General features: G+C 40.3%; 2 protein-coding genes across 2 annotated transcripts; both read left to right on the top strand.

Annotated features, from left to right (window-relative positions):
• Positions 1-2,476: 2,476 nt before the first annotated feature.
• Positions 2,477-8,108, top strand: RB195_025969 (uncharacterized protein; the record flags this gene model as incomplete). The annotated part of the gene is made up of 15 exons (XM_064214313.1): positions 2,477-2,540; positions 4,632-4,708; positions 4,814-4,970; positions 5,045-5,175; positions 5,254-5,392; positions 5,684-5,841; positions 5,900-6,039; positions 6,157-6,267; positions 6,488-6,592; positions 6,691-6,774; positions 6,875-6,935; positions 7,155-7,254; positions 7,322-7,418; positions 7,487-7,621; positions 8,045-8,108. The coding sequence occupies 15 exons, from the start codon at positions 2,477-2,479 to the stop codon at positions 8,106-8,108; spliced, it is 1,623 nt and encodes a 540-aa protein (XP_064070194.1).
• Positions 8,109-13,325: 5,217 nt separating this feature from the next.
• On the top strand, positions 13,326-20,676 carry RB195_025968 (uncharacterized protein; the record flags this gene model as incomplete). Its single annotated transcript, XM_064214312.1, has 8 exons — positions 13,326-13,430; positions 15,137-15,281; positions 15,515-15,658; positions 16,130-16,231; positions 16,420-16,517; positions 17,293-17,409; positions 20,378-20,480; positions 20,600-20,676. 8 exons carry the CDS (start codon positions 13,326-13,328, stop codon positions 20,674-20,676), a joined length of 891 nt encoding a protein of 296 aa, XP_064070193.1.
• Between the last annotated feature and the right edge of the window lie 486 nt (positions 20,677-21,162).

The raw sequence follows: 21,162 nt of genomic DNA, 5'->3' as shown, positions 1-21,162 counted from the left end.
ACATCCATAAACCTTAAACGATTCTGAAATTCAAGTTGTCACGTCCGAAGCAGATTGATTGACACCAGACGCTTTACCCTTTATTAAAGTTTAAATTTTTGGGGTTCTACTGTCAAGACCATTGTTGGATGCCCTTTGCGGCAATAGCCGCTCTATATGTGGAAGCGGAATCTCTAATTTCTGATGTTGTGGAAGGATTACGCTTTATTATTGGAACATCCTTTTATTGATGAACGCCTCTAGAAACCAAATTTCACAATTTATTTTGTCACCATCTGTTTGGGAACATTTAGGAAAATGCTTAGCTTCAATCAATCGAACGATTCATGGAGATAAATTACCTACAACTTCTAGTCTGATAATCTTTCTCCTTTTAATGGTGACATTTTTAAACAATCTATTTATCTTTTATTGTTGACTTTGAGTGAGAATGGAAATTTCGCTCAATATCGGCTGTAATCACCAACAAATCAATTCCTATTGAATTCCACATTTTTAGAAGTGCTTGCTTCTTCTACAAGTGCTCTGCTCTTTTCATTTTCCACGAAAACAAACGATGGATAAAAGAAAGAATTCGTTTTGAGTTTTTTGATTATTTTTACTTGATGCCACTTCTCAATTACATTCAGTCGTGAACGAATTTATTTAAATTTCACGAACCATTGAAAAATTCGAATTGTTGAGTGACAATAAGCAGACGAATAGGGCTTTTTTTCCCCAAGAACTTCATTCCATGTAGCTAATGAACTTTTGCAAAACTTCCTCTCCATGTGAAATTTTTCCATTCACTTAGGATTTTCTTCGTCGTCTCGTCTCGTCTTATCCTCTTTACTCCGGTGTTTATAGTTTAAAAAATTCAAGGAGATGAGAAATCATGGTGGTCTGAAGTTATGTACTTTGATGCAAATCAGCGATAAATCCATCTCGAGACCACACTCTTTCAGACTACCCACCGCAGTTTGCTAAGATCTATGCCAAACACTGTGAGCGTAAAGACCTTACCGCATGCTAAGGACAAAGCTGCAACGTGATCTGGTCCCCATGGTAACCGTTTACGTCTAAAGTGAGGCACATTCGAGAGGCTCATCACTCTCACCCTCAATGCCACAAACCACTATCAGCGTCTTCAAAAACAAAAGAAAAGTAGGCGAGATCATGTTCAGCTACAACCAGCTCTCACTTCCAATGCTTCGTGTTCGTGTTTGTGTCGCAAGATGTCAGTACACATGCTATCTTGTCTGTATAACATTACACTGAGGCTCGAACTGGAAATCCTTGTCGTTGGAGGTCGTTCGATAAGGATCACCTTAATGTGTATCGTGCATAACGATGTCGGCAGCTTTTCCCCGTTCACGCATTCACTGGTAATCGTCATTTTCGTAATGTTGCCCGCCTTCGAACAATGAACTTAGTCACTACGTTAGGCACCGCGCTGAACGCTCCTATTTAGAATTGCTGACTGGCTTCGGTGCAACAAAATCGACCGGAAACTTTTTCATGATTCTCTTTTCTATACTGTCAGATATGTGAAAGTATCGCCTAATTATATTTGTTATCATCTTTTCCTGTACAGTTGACGGATTATTCCACATATTTGAGTATCCGTTCCCAACACTTGTTTGTTTTACTCTATTTTAAGTCGCTAGAATAGCGGAATAGTTCGTGTTCAAATAAATCAGTTTAAGTTATTCTGGTTTCGGCATTACAATTCGTAGTTAATTTTTCTATTTTTGCAAAACAATTTTAATATCGTATTATGCTGTATTTTATAAACAAGTGTAGGTGCAAATATTTGATGCATTATAAGAAAACAGAAACAATGTTTTTAACGCTATACTACATCGTTCTCATCTTATCTTTGACTTTCGAACTAAGCTAAATATGGATTTGATCCCCGAAGCCTCATCGTAAGGAAATACAAAGATGTATGGTGATTTTATAGTCGAATTAGGATACAGATTTTTATTTCACTATCCTAAAATTTTAAAAGTGCATCAGATGAGACGAAAAGTGGATTGCGTACCGACGAGAAAAAATTAAGATTATACGCTTGAAAGTGAACTTTAGAGATGGGACTTTCAAAACGAACATTACAATTTTAAGATTTTACCTCGAAAGAAGTCTCTTTTACAGCGTTGCTTGTATCCCGGATTGTCGTTGTCTGCAAAACCTCTCGACTTTTGCGCATTTATTGAAAAACGGGGAACCGGAATGTATCAAGCCACCCACTGTCTACAACAGCCATAGGAAGTTGCTGTTTCCATGAACTCTTTTCTTCTATTATTCAGGAATATGCACCTTTCAAATATTCCGCTCTACATTTAGACTACATACGTGTATCTATGTGTTAAGCAGATTATATACAACCCGTATATCAAATTCGTCAAATTATTGTACCGTGAACATTTTTTTTTACGATTCATGTGATTTAAGGAACCTATGACAATCGGCTAGACCGGGGTGACTAACCTCTACTATGGATCCCCGTGAAGCTGCACAATACGGGAATGTCGAAAGACTACAAGAATTGCTTGACAGCGGTAAGTGTCAGGATACGTACATAAGCGGACGATTTTCACTACTCATATTGATCGCTTTCTTGAGGGAGAGAAACCTCAGAACAAGGGATTTTGATCTTCCTATTTTAATGATCTTATTTATCATCTTTTGAATCAGATCTTTGTGCACGGGACCGCTCAAGTGTTTCTCTGGCTGGATCTAGTTTTGTCTCGCAACGTTCACGAATTTGCGTCTTAAGCTGAAATGAAAAGCTTTGCTGAGAAATAAACGAAAAATACTACGCACATAGAAAGCAAGCGACATATACTTAATTAGTTGACTCCATCTCCGCGATCCAGTTTGTAAAGAAGATTTGTTTTCGTCACGCTGTCTGTTTGTGTAGCTGTCCATTAGCTCATTTCACTTTCCTGTTCTTATTCCGTTCAATACTTCGCCATGTCGTTTATGGATGGTTCCGTGTAGAGGTCTAAGCTGAATATTTCTATGCAGACATCGATCTTCTCCAGAAAATAATAATTGCTATCGAAAAGTTAAACGCAGCTATAAGTCGAGGTTAGCCACACGTGTATGAATGCAGTGACTGCATTCACTGTTTCGAATATAGAGGTATGCAGCCTCATTAGCTGAGCACACATAGTTTGAGTGATTGCTGTCTGGAAATCATGTATCTGGTATCCAATTTCTTATATTATGGATTTCTTTGATCGGATTAGAGTAGACGTATTCTAGTCTTAGAAGCCCTAATTGGTATTATTCATAACGAAAGTCTTCCGGTTCATCGCATGCTATTATAACTTAAAGGCGGCTTATTACGGAACTGATGGAGTTGGGAAACGTGAGGGAAAATATAGAACTCGCTGCGTAGATTATGAATACGATCGTGGCCCCGCCCAATTTCATTTAACCGTCCTTAAAGGCATCACCTCACGAGTCTGGGTGGTACGAATTTCAGGCGGGTAATGCCTATACGGGGTCATAAATTATGGGGAAGAGAGTGTCGAAAACCCATTCGGACGAATCGTAGGAGGGGCAGGGTGCAACGGTTGCGCACTGCAACAGAACCCGTCGTAAGAAGCTGTTCCGGGTCGTCTGTTTATATTGATACAAGGAGAAATGAATGAGACTGCCCTGTTCCCACACTCTACAACCCCGTATAGGCCTTACCCGCCTGGAACCCGTACCACCACAGATTCTTGGGATGATGCCTTTAAAAACGGAGCGTTCATTCCTACGAGGTATGAGGTTGGACCGCGTCACCTTTGCGCTCGCGCCGCATCCACGAGCGAGCGGTTGGTGACCAATGAGGTCTCCTCAGCCGCCTATTCAAATAAAACCAATGAATAAGCTGCTGAGGGAATCGGAGCGTGCGCAAGGGTGGCACCTTTTAACGCTCCTCGTAGGAACTAAGGCGGTTCCCACGCCCTTTGTTGGGACGGTTGGGACGAAATTTAGCGAGACGACGCTCATACTCGTGATTTACAATCCGAATTCTATGTTTTAAACTGGGTCCTCACTACGTGTAGCTGTCTGCACGGTCGATCAGAGGTTCGAATCCGTCCTAGCGGTAACCAAAACCTTTCATCCTTCACGCGTCGATAAATTGGTACAAGACCTGTCTGGGAGGATAAAAAACACTGACTTAACACATCGGCTAGCCCCTGCAAGTCATTGTATAGGTCAGTTACACGTTCGTGAACCTCAAACGATTCTGAATTGAAGTGAACGTGGTGGCGGATCACAAGCGGATTGATTAACGCCAGAAACTTAAGTCGTTATCCTTCATCCCCTCTACGTCAGTTTCGTGATACGCTCCTTATAAACGAAATAGTATCCAGTTAAGAGAATCACCTGGTTGACTTGACACAATTTCACTCTCTTACGAATCACTTGCAATCAGATTGGGAAATGTAAGCAAGAAGGCTGAGAATTCTGATCCATATCCGGACAAAATACATACAGAAGTTGGAATTCTTTAAGTCGGAGACGTGGCGGAATCTTCGAATATATTGTGATTTTTTTGCTGGTTGTAGAGATCTGGGATTTTTAAGCTCCAAAGAAAATAAAAAAAAACTTCATCCTAGGTGCAAGCCTGAAAAATTACTATGTTGTAGGTGCTATAACCCCTGACTGGACTGATTCTGATGATTGTTCTCTTCTGCATTGGGCTGCTATTAATAATAGATTACATGTAAGTGGTTTATGAATAACACATCTACTTGTTTTGTACTGTCAAAGTCTTTGGATATGTTTTTTTTTTGAGATGCAAATTACACATTTTTTTGTGGACATTCAGGTTGCTGAGTTGCTTCTACGAAGGCGAGCAAATGTGAATGCAGTTGGTGGTGTGTTGGCTTCAACACCTCTGCACTGGGCGGCGAGGCAAGGCCATGTACTTATGGTGGCATTTTTGGTGACAAACGGTGCCCAGGTTGAAAAACGGGATGTCGAAGGTAATTATCCAAACCTACGTCTACATACCTCCTGAAAACACATTGGATCGGACACTCTCCTTTGTTGTTTTCAGGATTCACGCCCTTACATGTGGCAGCTCAATTTGGTGCCACACCAGTAGTCGGTTACCTTATTGCTCGAGGGCAATCTGTTGATGCTCCTGATGAGTCAAGAATTACACCGGCTATGTGGGCAGCGGCAAAGGTGAGGGAAATACTTTATTTTTGTGATGAAATCTTGTTCCCGTCTCTTTCCTAAAATCCAAAATCGACTACTTTTTAGTGTCCTCATGTTGACCCGTTACAACTTCTGATTACGCTTGGTGCTGATGTGAATAAGGCTGATGCTGCCTATCATAACACACCTTTGCATTGGGCTGCTACTAATGCGAACGTTACTGCCGTAAATACTCTGTTGAAAGGTAAAAAAAAGCTTGTGGAGTTAATACGAAGAATGTTCCATTACCTAACACCTCGAATCAAGAATATGGAATCAGAAAACAACCTAGAACTTCTTTTCAAATGATTTTTTTTATTATCATCACATTAGCGAGTTGCAGTCAAGTCCTTCATAGATTTTTTTCCTGAACCCGAGGCTAGAAACACTTCAGAATGAAATCTTCTAGAATTATTACCTTGTTCATTTGCAACGAATTTTAGTACTCTCTGGATATCTTACTCTTCCTTTTCTTTTTATAGTGTTAAATATTCAGCCGATTGCGACTTGTCAGCTACGAATCGCGATAATGAGACGGCTCTGGATATCGCAGTTCGCCGCGGCGACACCCTACTCATCTCGCGAATGGAGTTGGCAGCCAGAAGAAAAGGCCTGATGAACTCCACATGGCGCCAAAAGCTCACCGAGGACAAGGTCGGATTTTTTTTCCTCTTGTAACATCTTGTACTGTAGTTTATGGAATCTACTTCAGACGACCTCAAGGCGAATCCTTTGGTGTGTTCCATTTGTCATCTACTTCTGCATATGCCTGATCCTTCATCTGAATACCTCACTTTCAATCAAGCTCGCCTACCTCCTGCTTACTGCCATAATTTGTAAATATTTCCCATTGTGAGTGCCCTCTTCACACATTCCTAGTGGTCTTTAAAAAAAGGAAAAAAAAAGCAAGGAGTGAAATGTGTATGTTTCATTCTTCAAGAGATCAGGTCATAAGTTGATCGATTCTAGAAAATTCTCCAACACTGACCTGTTGGAATCTATTCCTCCATCAGTGGCAACATCGACGAAAGTAACACTGATTCTCACCTGGTTTTTCTACCTACAACCCATATCTACTTGGTAGGTTGCGAGTAGTTTCTCTATTTTTTCTTATTGTATTACTAGTATTTTTTTTCAAAAAGCGTTGCTTCGATATTCTCCGATAATTCGCGTTTTAATTTTAATCCTCTTTTCCGATAGGAGCTAAAATTTTAGAGAGACCAAGTTTTATCGCTCATTTTAAGCTACTGAAGTATTTTTTTGCTATTCAGCTTCTTTTAAATAACCTATAAGTGTTTAGGTACATGCAAATTACATTTTCACTTCTGATTTTCATTCTACCGTTTACATTCTTCACGGTGTCTTATTCTGATCCGGGTTATATTAGCACTAATTATCAAGAGAGGTCAGTTCCTATTTCCAATTATCTTCCACACTCTTTTCACGCAAATGCCTTACGTTTTGCCTCCATTAAATAGTAATGTTTTTTTTCTGATTTTTCAGGTGCAAAACTATTATAAATATTAGTGAGGGTAAATGTCCATCTGTAGCATTTTGTCCGACATGTCTCCTAATGAAACCAGCCAGGTGACAGCTTAGAGATTTGTTTTTAAAGGCATCAACTGAAATTTAGATTTCGTATCATTTACTACATCAATACATGAATTTTTACAATTTTATGTTTAAGGTCGAAACATTGCCGATACTGCGATCGTTGTGTTGCGAGATTTGATCATCATTGTCCATGGGTTTGAATTTCATTTACTATTTATTCCTTTTTTACTTGTCTTTGCTAATAGATCCATAATCTTTGGCTATTTTGTTTAAAATTTTCTGATAACCAAAAACGATTTCTGGCTTTTCCATCTTCTTTTGAAAGGACCACAACTCACTTTTGAGACATTTTCTGGAATTTCTTCCTTCTTGTAGATATATAGTATTGTAAATAATAATGATTTGTCTTTTAGGTGAATAACTGCATTGCCGCCAACAATCACCGCAGCTTTATTTGTTATCTCCTGATAATAGCTGTCTCAACAGCACTATTTTGTTCGGCCGTTATACTGTGTGGGTCGATCGTTGGTGATGATGTCGTCTGACTGGTATCCAGAACGGTGCAATTGTACTATTATAGACTGGCGGGATATATGTGGACCACACACGTTAGAAGATGTGATGATGTGCGATCACTGGTTGATATTTGCTTTCATAGTCGGTGCTGCGGTATGCGGGTGAGTTTTAGAAGTTTCGCATCTTTTTCCTCACCCTACTGAAAATATAGAAGCTTTTCTTCTTGAAGATGGTCAACAACGATGGCTGTTATGCAACTGTATCAAATTCTGATGGAAGTTACCACAAATGAACGTCTAAACATCCATCGATACTCGAATTTTCAAGTTGGCACCAATCAACTCGATATTCGAAGTCCTTACAAGTATGTTTTGTCAGTTTCCTCTTTTTTAGGATGTGAGTATGATGCATCGACGTTGTTTTGACATATGAAACCCTTCCCAAATACACACATACGAAAGAGCGCTTGTCTTATTTTTTTTTTGCAGTCCTTTACCTCATAATAACTTAATTGTCTTTGATGACGATGACTTCGGTACCCGGAGTTTTTCAACAATGTAACTAAGAAATGCTGCAAGGCGATTCCAAGGAAAATTACCTTCAAAGGGAATTTTTTTAGATCTTTTCTGCGACTTCATACTAGTAAACTATTTCATACCATGTTAGTGCTACGTTTAGTTTATAAATATTTTTGTGAATAATCGAGAAATCTCCGCAGTTTTGTTGGATTTCTTGCCAAGATTGCATAAATGTGTAAATAAATGGAGAAAATATATTCGATTTTTAGCAAAGGGATGTGCCGTAACTTCTACGACTTCTTCTGTGGAGATCGTCAAGATGAAAATGGTTGAAAACCATACAATCACAACACTGATGACCTAGGAAGAATTTTGTTTGATGAGATCTTCAGTGCTGCAGATGATCTCATTGGGTTTATAGGATGGCAACGGATCCATTAATAGAGATATTGAGTTACTCTTTAAACGCTGGTAATACTTCATAATCAACTATTGCATTTCTCCCCTCGACATTTGATGTTCCCGTTGAAAACATTTTATCTTGAAAGGAAACTATGTGCCTATCTGCTTTTCTTCACCGAACTCTTTTTTTTATTAGGCTCACCGTAAAGTTGTGCTGTGATGATCAGGATGAAGAATTCTATGTCTTTGCTTGTTTTTCCTATTACTCATCTATGAGGGTAGCTATGGTTGAACACATTGAACATTTAGCTTTCTTATACAGGTCTACTTGTTCTCTAATGTTTTTTTTTCTCTCTCTCTTTTTGCATTTTCATATGGTTCACCGGCTGTCTGATGACTTTTGATGAATACTGTCAATCTTCATGTGTTTTTTTGTACATTTTCCCCCGAATACTGCAGTAACGTGCAATGTCAAACCAACTGGCAGCAACCATGTTGATATCGTGTGTGTCCGCCGATTAATCTCTCAAGATATCTGTCCTTGACTTTTATGGTAAGGATGCCGATGTAGTATGGTGTCCTTTAAAAAGCCAAGATATGACTGGCGGGCGATTGCAACACATCGCACGACTAAATTTCCATATAGTGCTTTTTAACGTTTGCGGACGTTGCTCCGTTAAATGCAGGATGGCATTGAAATTGTTCGGCGATCGTAATGCCAACTACAATTATGTTTACTTATTGCTCTTTTATATAAATTGATCTGGCGGTAATTAAAGCCGAAGATGAACTGCGCCGTTGGCACGTGGGGCATAGGTGGGTTCTGTAAGGAAAACATGTGAAATACTTTTTGTATGTTTAGGATTGAACGAGCCTAACTAAGGTAGGTGATGCCTGCGAACTAAAATCCATGATACATACCCACACATAGAAATGTCGCTGGAATTATCACCCTATTTCAAGCTATTCTTATCGATTTTCCTGGGAAAACTAGTTTGTAATGGAAAATAACAATTCAATGCCTTTTCGCTCTTAAATTATGCTGCAACTCTATTCGAAATAAAATATTTTACATTATCATTTACACAACAAACATATCTTGATGTTTCTTCTTTAGAGTTTAAAAAGATCCAAAAAGAAAGCCGCATCGAACAATTGAATCGTCTATAACTGAAAAAAAGGTCGTGGAAAGTGAAGTGCGGAAAGAAAATGAGGGCATCAAATGGAGCGAAAAAAACAGGATTTTCAGTACATGATTAAATAGCGTGAAAAAAGAAGGAAAATGAAATAGAAGTCCATGGGTGTTCCTTGTTACAACAGCGTTATCTTCTCAAAATCGTGGATCGAGGACGTTGGAACGGTTCAAGTTCTTCTGATTTGCATCTGGCTGAGAAAACAATGGCAAATTAAGTTCTGCGTATCAAATGTTTTTGTGTCTAGGATAAATTCCGAGTAGATATGTGCTATTCGCAAGAGCGTCCATCACTAGAGTTCATGGATCAGATACTTTCTTTGAAGGATTAAATATTTCATAGATTAGATTAGATTTTCATTCGGGTTTGAGCGAATACTGGTACGGTAGAGATCCTGAGAACCTCCGGAACTTCAGCACACTGCATCTCTCTCTTCGAAATGTTCCAGAGTTGTTAAGCAGTCTTTTCACATGCTTGTCAATGGATCCATTTTAACTGCGTCATAATTTCCGTGTAGTAACTTTATCTCCTTAAACAATACCACGGTAATTTTCATATGCGCTAAAAATTCTGGTGAAATATCACATATTTTTTTTTAGTGTTGATCATTCATATAACATCTGCAATACATTGTAAAAGTGGTTTTTTAGGATATAGTGGAGTTATTACATGGCGCCTGCATAAGACTGCAAGAATGAGTCAAATTTGTAGTAATTTCGAACTCACAGCACAATATCTTCAATTTCACATTTAAATTACAGATACAAATTAGACGTCCTATCTTAAACACACTATGTCTACTCATATTACAGTTGCAACGATGAAAATGCTAGTAAAATCTCCGGTAATAGCATTCTCAGAAATTATTGTGATTTGTTTAAAAATTGCTTATTATTACTATTACCACTTCAATCTTCCTTGAAATCCATCGATTACTGGACAAACGCAGTCGTTTCATTTTACTTCTCCAAGTGTTGCTACATACTGGGTCATATCACATTAAAGTCCATTATTAAGCATTTCCGATTGGGAAGGAGAGTAGAGGACGACAAAAAAAATCAAGGTTTGTCTGGATACATTAACTATTTAAAAATAAATAATTAAATCTGCATTCATTTCTTCCGTACATTTTGAGTATTTTTAAGAGAAGTTCTCGTGATTTCTTCATATGTGCTCTTCTAGTCTTGCGTACCTCTTCTTTCGGCCTTCTTTTACATTTACCACTTAAGGAATTTCGTATCCAGAAGTCTGAAAAGATATAAATTTGCATTTAACTATTTGAAGATACTTATTCAATTACTTTTGTTACCATCTATTTTATCATAAAATCGTCTGTTCCTTCATACGTCTAAAAATCTATGGTTACAGTAACGACCTAATGGCTATAAAAAGTTGCATGATTCATTACTTACGAACCTTACGTGTCATAATGGAGCCTTATCGACGTTATCGAAGAGAATTTCTTGGATGAATGCTACATTGACCTAAACTTTTCCTCCTACCGTACAGATATAATGGTGAAAGTAACTTATACCAAGGTTTCAAGCCGAAAATGTACCTTTTTTTGAAGCGGCATGTTCCTAACGTGGGGAATACTACTTTTTTTAAAATATGAATGGATGCTAAGATGTAATATTGAAGAAAATGTATTCAGTTCAGAAGAAATTCCACCTTTTTTACATTTAATTAGTGAATCCATCCGGTTCACTCAACTGATTCACACATTTAAGAAAATTGTAATCACTGCAAAACAGGCAATACTTGAGTCACATTCAAGAGGTTAAATTCACATGTGATGTGCATCGAAACTCAACATTGGCAAATTGTCGATGACGAAACGAACTCGCTCCAAAATGTATTCGCTTTTGAGGTAAAAATTAGGGACGTGCGAAAATGATTGAAAAATTTAGGACGTAGAAATCGTTAGGAACATATTCATAAAATATCTAGATTTTACTTCCTTGAAAATACCGCCCTAACCTCTCCGGTGTTTTGAGATTTCGGTTTTTCGAGAATAAGTTATTAGATTATTATTATTAGAATATACTAATATTACATGCTATCGGGAAAAATGGTTTTGACAGAGTAGAACATGTGCTCACTTGGTTTGTGTTCATATTTCAAGCAAGTTTAGAAGAAAATTATTTTTATCATTTATCAGTTATTGCCAATTTTGTCAATTATCTTCAATTATCGAGAAAAAAATACGGAAAAGTGACGCGGAGTTAGGGGATATGTATAGCATCACAAATAGAAAGGAAGGGAAATATTTTAATTTTATCTCATTTGAATAATGAGACCATCGTCAGAAGCGTCTTCATCAGACACCGTATATTTCACTGGAAAAAAAATAGCTTAGAAGCGATGATGAGCACCGCTAGGATACCGGTCGTAAATCAAGGAAAAACGATGAACATCCCATGGTCTACAACAAGTACTCTCCACGTTGCACTCTAAAACTGTAGAAGCGAGGATGGGGGGATAGAAGCAAAACGTTCTGTCGCATAAGCATGCTATGCTATGAGTGGACAGAACGATAGAGCAAAAACATAGGAACCTTGATACAGGCCAGATTTCTTAAGTTTGAAAGAAAAGTCGTCTGGAGTTTCGTTCCATTTTTTTAATGTTGAGAATTAATGAAAGAACAGGCAGGGAGAAAATTCAAAGGTATTTGAAAGAAAAATAAACGTCAACGTATTTAAAAAAAAAGAAAACAGCAGATTGGACACGCCTCAGACAATTTCTTATAATTGCGAAAGCCAGTATTACAGATGATCATATTATTTTTTTGAATGAATGTTCTCGATCCACAGAATGTCTAAGAGTGATGGGCCAATATTTATAAAGTTTCTCCCGAATAATTATTTCGCCTTGTTCTCTCCTCGATGGGAATAACCGGAATCATTACCTGTTACTGTCGCTCGAAAAGGACAACCAAAAGAATGTTCGCGATTGTAATTTTGAAAAAGTGCAAACACAACTTCGCCTCCTACTATCTCGTTACACAAAAAAAAAGTCTCGAATGAATTACAATAAGAGTTCTAGAAGAAATTTCTAATAGAACTAACCTCATTTCGGATGCACAACACCTCACAAATGTCAAAAAAAAACTCCAATAGTATACTCCCGCGTTAGATAGTATCGCATTGCAGGTGCCTCAAAAACAAGTTAGAAGACTCTATTTGTCACATTTAACGCGATTTATCATATTAGAATGGCGTTTTGAAGCGGTTTTTTTTTCTTCAAGGTTAACATAATTTCTGGGCAGAATTTAGTTATTTGCACTTTGTTCGTGAATTCAACTGTTCAATCTTTGAAGTTCGTTGATGACCTCCTCCAAAGTTCTGTGCAGTCACAGCACACACACGCACACACCACACATTACTGTCGTTCAATTGGCGCAGGTGTTCTACATAACGGGAAAATGAGGTGACGGAAAACGAAATGACATTTTTTGGCGATCGAAAACCTCCAATACCCATCAGATACGAAAGTGTCCTGCTTTGAAACTAACTATTGATTTGTATTCTTGGGAATTCATTTTCGCTTTTGTTCAATTATATCCGACCTGGTCAGATGGAAACTCGAATGCGTTACGATCCTTAAAAACATCGGTTAAACTTTGGAAGATGTACGCGTAATTTAATTCCGAACGAGGTCGGCCTCATAAGGTAGCAAGCGAGAGGAGGTGTTCGATGTTTTGGGGAGTTTGTGGAGAATCGTACTTCCTTTGCGTGTAAACGATCACGAGTTTGAGTTAGTGAACTCTTCGTGCGAGGGGAACTTGCCGATTCGTACTGTTGTGAACTCCGAGTATGGATCTCGATCGGCTTCGAGCCATATAGTCTTCGTCCAGTATGTCTGTATGCGACCTCCCGGTGTATCTGTTCCCAGCGCGCACCCCGGTGGTAGGCGTGGCCAGTCTGCTCGGCCAGTGCTGCGCGCGCCCTCAAGCATGTGGTCTTCGACGATCTTACTCTCGTTGTCCAGCGTTTTTGGCATCATCGGCCTGGCTCTGGTACTTGCTGCTGCTCTCACCGATAACTGGACTGAGTATCAGGTAAGCGGAGCCGAACCGAGTCGGCTACGAACTCTCAAATTCGTGTTTTTTCCTTCGTCTTCTGTTCTTTTCCGTCCTCTCTCACATTTCGTATACTCTCAATTTTTACCCGACGTCTTCCCTTGCATTTCGAACGCTATTCTTTAAGCAACTACCAATTTTATACTCGTCTTTTGTATGAGACTTATTGGCAAGCACCTCGTCGTTTCGCATTCTTTGACGGATTTCCGTCTGTTCGCCCAGCTGAAATGCCACCTTCTTCCATTCCTGAAAAAGACGTGTGAATGCAATCAGATACGATTGATGACTAATAGCTGCCCTTCTTCCTCCTCTCTTCTCCTCTTTTCTTCGCCAAATATGTATGCGTTACCACAGTATACTTGGTCTTATCCCACGCATACCGTATAATTATCCATGCCGCCGTGTGGGTTTGAGTGATGCTGCTGAGAACATGTAAGAAGGCGGGTTTTGGGAGAACTAGGGAGTTATGGAGGGAATCAAAGAGATGTTGAAGAAGACCGGATCTGTTCGTGTTATCTTCGCTGCATGTTCTCCCGGATTAGCCTAAGGAGAGCGCTCGAAAACGTTGTTTTGCTTTTTTCCCGAAATCAACGAGGGCGTAGATGGTTGATAGCGCTCCTCGCAAGCTCTACAGTCCACGTATTTTCGCGCACAACTGCCCGAAAAAACAGCTCCACCAGGTAGCTGCACCGCTTCTGCCCCCGTCTGTCGACGGATAAGGAGAGGGCGCCGAAGTGCTTGGATTGCTGGCTGGTTGACCCTTGGCAGGTCAGTCGGGCATTGTTTTACCGTGGTGCTTGAGGAGTCACGCGTTCGACCGGTGGTCGCCGCACACCTTGACATTACTCTCATCTGTGGATCGATTCGACGACCTCGATCGATCAAATAAGGCGCGGCGAGATCGGAGACGCGTTTTCATCTGCGGTGAGGAAGTTGCTGATGCAGAACGAGGGCAGAAGCTGGGCATGAACGTCTCTGCGCGGAACTGAACACCGTGTTTAGTCGAGCAAGTTCAGCAAAGAACGTATTCGTAAGACTTTGTAACGTGTTTATTTGGGCCTCCGTCCTCCACACTGAGGTGAAATCGAATGATGCGCCAATGTCAGTTGACTTGTTAGATTCACACTCCCCTCACAACAATCTTTACGACTGTTCCGATTCATCGATGCTTTCAGGGAGGTAATTGAGTGACTTTCGCTAAGTGCCAGAATATTCTGCACTTTGGGGTCAATTCATGTTCTTTGTTTTATTACGAAGTACGGGAACTTCTGTGATGGCAGAAAAATGCCAAAATGTTCATCGGGTCCATGTTTTCTCTCCCAGAGCAAAATCCAACACAAAACACATAAACTGATTTTTTTTATCCGCTACTAGCTATACTTTGTTGGCTTAGATCGCTAATTTCTTCTCAACTACTGAGAAAAAATACAGTAGGTTTCTGTTGTGGAATATTCAGGGTTTTCACCTTAGGATGAAGGTGCAACCCGTAAACAAATGGAAAATTTCTGAAGGGATTATCACCATATCACATCTTCTATTCATTTTTTTTCATTTGTAGACGGAAGATCAAAGGATATCATTGTTTTCTATTTTTTATTTAATATTTTTCCACTAATTATGAGAAAGGAGAGCACTAGACACGTATAGTTTACTTTCACGTATGATCTATATCGATTTATTTTCAGGTGAATCGAAGGGAAGTGATCAACGCGTTCAATCGTGAACCAGAGCTTAACGTTCGTCTAAAAGACGCGTTTGTACGTAATGTCAACTACTTCTCGCGTAACTACGGCCTATTCCAGATTTGTTTTCCTGATTCCGTTCCATCCGGTCAGTTTGCTCTTCTCACCTTCTTTTCACGGTTCTTCCTTTCGCAAATTTTTTCGCGATCGCTGATTCTTTTTTTTTTCCAAAACGTTTACGGATCGTTTCATTTGTGTATATGATCTTATTTGCGTTATCGCAATGGATTTGGAGAGGAGAAAACGAACGTGTGCAGGGGAACCGGATAGGTTGACCACCAGCATAGGGTCACCTGAACGAACGATCGTTTATTTGTTCAGATATTGGCAGTTTCTCAAAGTATGGATCGCCTTGCATCGATAACACGGATTACTTTCCGGTTGAAGCCGTTCAGGAGAACTACTCCTCGCAGCAGACACAGCGACTCTATTTTATGAGAGCGAACGTGGCCACCTACGTTCTCGGTGCGTTCTTCTGCCGATTCACTGCCTAATAGTTGCTATACTTAGGTTTTCTCATGCCTAGTATCGTGTATGTTCGTGCTGCTGAATGTATGCACGCTGTTCTTCACGTCACCTCGTTCACCGTGCGCATCCAGTTGTTGACACTGGTTTCTCGTACTCTCTTTGTATTGTACGGTAGTGGTAGCGTGATCGTGTACTTGTTTTGGAGTATTGGATTACTTTTCTAACGTCGAAATACTATCCTTAAAGTAAAGACTGGTGTCTGGATGTTTTAACCGACAATTTCCACGAACAAAATCTCAGCAATTCACTAAACCACTTCTTTTTTTTTTCATTCGTGATCGATTTGAGTGTAATTAAGTCCAAACATGAGGCCCGTTCGTAAGCAAATTATCATGGCGTCAGCGAGTTGAATGAGGGGTATTTGAGGTTTATGAGGTATTGAATTAGTCATCCACGTTGTACATACAGGTCTCGGCGTCGTAGTTGTATGCCTTGCAATTGCTGGAATTGGATGTGCACGTCAATCCCGCAAAGCTTTCATGTTCACTGGCGTTGGCCTACTACTTACAGGTGAACATTAACTACTGTTTATTTTCAGAGATATCCTCAGATATCCTTTGTTTATTTGTGGAAAACGAAAAATGAATTAACCTTGCGATATTCTGCAATAGGATTTTTAGTGTTGAAAAGTTAACATCTCCATATTTCTCTCCAGACACACTTGGTCCTTCGCTTTCCTATATTTTCTTTAATTTCAGTTCTGTTGTTCGCTGTCTCCATGGCGTGCTGGCACTACGTGAACTACCTCGAACGAGCCGTGCTTGAAATGGCGCCCTTCTACAAATCCTGGGAACCGGTGCGTGTAGCGCCTTACTGTCTTAATGCAACCGGTTATTGCTCAAAGTAGCCATCTCGATGCGGATTAGAGAGATGTAGGCGCCTTCATTGCATGGAAATCTTTTGTTTCGGGTGGTTTTTTTTTTCGCCGTCATCCAGGTGGCGGTTTGTTCCTGTACTCGGTGAGATGAGAGGGAAAAGCAAGGTATGCGAATCGCGGCGAACGGTGCCTTGCGTGATGGATACGCGAGCTGCTGAGGGAAACAAACCGGTCTCGCCCTCAACGGGACAACGAGCGAACATTGGACCACTTGATGAAGCGATGCGCACATAAGAACACGGCTAATCTTGAAGTCATAGAGGGAAAAACGAGGGGATAACGCTAGTGTCGTTCCCGATAATTACAGATATCACAGCTGAATGATGGTTCAAATCTGAATTGTCTCCATAGCAGCACTGCGTCAGGTTCTATTCCATTATGGCCCCGTTAGTCTTACCTGGTAATTTAGCGGAGAATTAAATGAACAGTTGGCGGGACACCAATCGGTACCTGACGTTCAAATTGAGGTCGTCAACAATGGTGCTCAAGGGCAGCGTTCGAGGACAGCGATTTTTTTTTGTCTACGTAGGACCTTAGTGTGCGGCGATTTTTTTAAGGCGCGATTTTCCTAGGAATACGGAGAGAATTATCGCCGACGAGGGTTACTTTCTATTGTTGTGTTATAGATCTTTGTGTCTGACCTTGTCAATGTGATTTTCCTTTCATTTCTTTTTTCTCTCATTTCAATGTTTAGATTCTCAAATCGACAACGCGCTTCAACTTCGGATGGTCACTTGTGGTCGCCTGGGTCGGAATCCTTTTCATACTCTTCGCTTCCGTGTTTTTCATCTGCTCCGCTAGTCGGTTAAAGGTGAGAGAATTCTTTGATAAAAAAAAGTTTAACATCTTTAGCTCTCCACTTCAAAGTGAAGGTTTCTCTCGAATTCGACTCGGCGGACTCGGACTTTGGGATAGTTTTCAGAATTTAGCCACTATCACATTCCTTCAAAAAAAAAGGATGAAATGCTTTAGTTATTTCGGGATCATGGCGGGTGCAGAGTAGCGGTTAGAGGTTCCGCTTTCTACACGATCGATCAGAGGCTCGAATCCGCCCTAGTGCTCACCAAGCCTTTCATCTCTCTGGGGTCTATAAATTGGTACCAAACTTATCTTTGAGGAGAAAAGCACTGACTTGATCATCGGCTGCCCACCGCAAGTCATTGTATAGGCCAGTTACAAGTTCGTAAACCTCAGACGATTCTAAATTGAAGTGAATGTGGGGCGGATCTCAACTGGATTAATTAAAGCCAGAAACTTTAAACTTTGACTTTATTTCGGGATCATTAGTCCTACAATTATTCCTGCAAGGATTCTCCACTTCAATCTTGAAATTGTGCTACATTCTCGGCCTCTAGCACTGTTGAAAGCTTAATCTGTAGTTTTAAACCTGCTTAAGCTATGATATTTCATGAAAAAAATCGTTTCTGTGGTTAATAGGATTTTTATTTTCCTCTTTTCTGTTCTTTTCACATTTTCTGATTTTTGAAGTATAGGATTTTTGAGGAATTCACAACGATAGTATCCGAATACTCAGAGCGTTTTTAAGAACGATAAAATAAATTGAACTAATTTTAAATTAATGAAATCAGCTAGTATTAATTAGTGATAGAACTGGAAAGATGATGGAATTTTGCAAATAATCTTCTACCTACCATTTACTTTTAATGACTCAGCAAATTCTGATTAGAATCAGTGGGATTTCTTTCATTTAAGAAAATCAATTGAATTTAGATCAGCAACATATCCTTACATCCGACAATAACTCGATTCCTACATCGAAAAAATAGCTTGTGGTTGAGGCGAAGGTTTTTGCTTTTATCCTGAAAATAGCTTGCAATCAGATCTCTTTACCAGCCTACAGTGGTATCCAGGCAATTTCTGCCCTTACGTATCATCCTGATACATTTCTGGAGCGACCCGATTTTCCCTTTGCATTGCGTAACCGCGCAGCGACGAGGCACGCGAAAAATTCAGGAATGTCCGATGCGAGTGTAGTAGGTCAGTTGCGCACGAGATAGCTCAAAGATATCGCGAACACTGTTTCGGATATGATGTCTTAACGTTTCCAGTGGAATGCGCGCTCCTCGCAAGGTGGCCCGCAATTGTGCGCTCGCTGCGATGCTATCACCTCGCGGCTTCCTTGACCCTGGTCTCACTCAGGGTCAGGCCAACGGCGCCTATCTCTCTCTGTACGCGCCGTCGCTCCGGATGACGATGATGCGATTATAGTCAACCAACTGCTAAGACATTTGGTTGTACTCGGTGTAGATCGTGAGCGTCGGCGGTAAATCGCGCGATATTGCATCGTAACGTGCAAGAGGCTACGGTGGCGATACCAGTTCGAATCGTTGCCTCCGATGTGAGTTGACGCCTTATTTCGAAGGTAATGTTCTCCGTGGCGCTATATGTTCCCGTTGCGAATCGTCATGTCTTTTTTAACGTAGTTATGCCCGATTGTGGGAATGACTGGCTTGTCGTCGCCGTGGTGGAAACGATGCCGATCTTTATCGCGTCGCAAAATCCCGAACCTCATCCGGACGACTACCTCGTTCTACACATCCATTTACACGAATACGCTTCGTACGAATGCAATTTATCCCGAAGAGCGTACGTACAGAAGGCAAAGATCGTTCAACAGTAATGGGGGCCCTTAACGGTACCAGGTCTGGTATGAGCATTTCGCTTTTTCCTTACAATAAACCACTCTCATGACGGAATGGCTGCGAAACGACCGATCTGAATGTCCATGTTTGATATAGGCTCTGGACGGGGAATTACGTTTGCTGAGTGCCGATCTCTTATGTTTGATGTCGCGTTTGGAGAATTTAGGAGGGGGAGGGAAAAGAGGGTGGTGAGGAGGGGGAAGGAAAGTGGGGTGTTCTGATCGAACGCGATTCAACGGTTACGACAGCAAACATGATGACCGCCTTGACGTTATGTTTATCCACGCTCACACACAACGTGAGCCAATTGAGGGATGGAGCATGTGATTCCCTTATTTGGTGAGGATAACAACCACCGGTAACGATTAACGTTGAAAGCCTACTGGACACGGCTTGGATTCAGTTGTAAGTAGCTAGATGTAGATGAAAAGTAACGATAGAACTGGAATCTGCGCATCGATCTCAGCCACTTTTTCGACATTGTTCAGGAATGTTTTTTTTTGAAAGGGTATCTGCTGCTAAAATTGTAAATCCTACAATTTGTGCAGAAGATATCTTTTGTACACACTCAACATGTCCTCATTTATTTGATAGATTGCGGAGAAACATGCGAAAAGTTGTACTTTTCCTGCTTTTTTCCATTAGATCTTGATCAATTTAAAGAGTTTTGTTAGCAAACAAAAATGAAAAAATATCTTCCTGCAACAGAATTCTCAGCTTGGTTTTTTGCTTTTCTACAAGATATTTTGATAAATTCATCACGCCAAAATGATCTTTGTGGAAAACCAACGACCCAAGATTTTTGATTTATCATTGCACCTCATTTTAAGCTTATCTTTCAACGAGATTTTACAAATAAGGAAGATTGTTGGAAAAAACCATACGTTTTTTCAGCTTGAAAAAGATTCTTTCGTATAAAACAAGTACAGGAATTTTACGAAAGTGTCGACCAACCGGTAGTATTCGTATGAGCCTGAAAATGTTGAAAACATGGAACCATCTCAAGTGTAGAACACCAGTTTCTCATCATACATGACGCTGTAAAAAGCAATGCAAGCAGAAGTTGGCGAACTCGTTGCTGTAGATGTGGTCTGCACATTATGTTTTTCATTACAGAAGGAGGAAGAGAAGGCGTTGTCGGCAAAACATGGCGCATACATGATGAATAACTACTACGACAAGGGTGCTATGGTTCCATACGGTTACAACACGTATGCTGGTGAGTTCGTTTCTTTGAAATTCAACCATAATCGCCGTGAATGATGCATTCAACCGGGTTCATTGGCGTATTTAACCGCTGTAGATCGAAACCTGTCTAATCAGATTATTCCATTTCAGGATACGGCAACTACCCATACGGATATGGTGGACAGTACAGTAATGGATATTATGGATATATGACGTATGGACGCTGATTATTTCATCGATAGTCCAGAGCAGATAAAATTATTTTGGTGCTGCTCACAGTGTTGATAGCTTGAAGCAGTTGATTGTGAGCGGCACCCGTCTCGTCCTTCTCGAGCTCGCGATCAGTTGACCTACTCAGCTGATCTTTCCGAGGTCACAGTATCCGAACGTGTTGTCTATTTTATCATCATTGTGTCATGTTCTCTTTAGAGATTTGTTGAAAACAAATCGCTACTTATTGCACGCTGTTGTCCCAACGCGAAACTGAATCGTTCACAAATCCGTGTCGTCGTGAAGATCCAGGCAGTATTGATTGCGTCGTGTAGATCATCAATTTTGCGTCACAGCAGCGTGCTCACTCTGGTGGTGTTCTTGCCTGTTCCTCGTCATGCCTTCCGTCGTTATTTCTTATTTTTCACACATAGACGATCTATCCATCTTTCACTGCCTTTCTATTCTCACTTATTTACTTCTACTCGTTTTCTACTGGGTTA

This window comes from Necator americanus, chromosome X, assembly GCF_031761385.1.
Source record: "Necator americanus strain Aroian chromosome X, whole genome shotgun sequence".
Classification (NCBI taxonomy): Eukaryota; Metazoa; Nematoda; class Chromadorea; order Rhabditida; family Ancylostomatidae; genus Necator; species Necator americanus.
The sequence above is the reverse complement of the archived record's forward strand: the minus strand, read 5'-3'. Positions and strand labels throughout refer to the sequence as shown.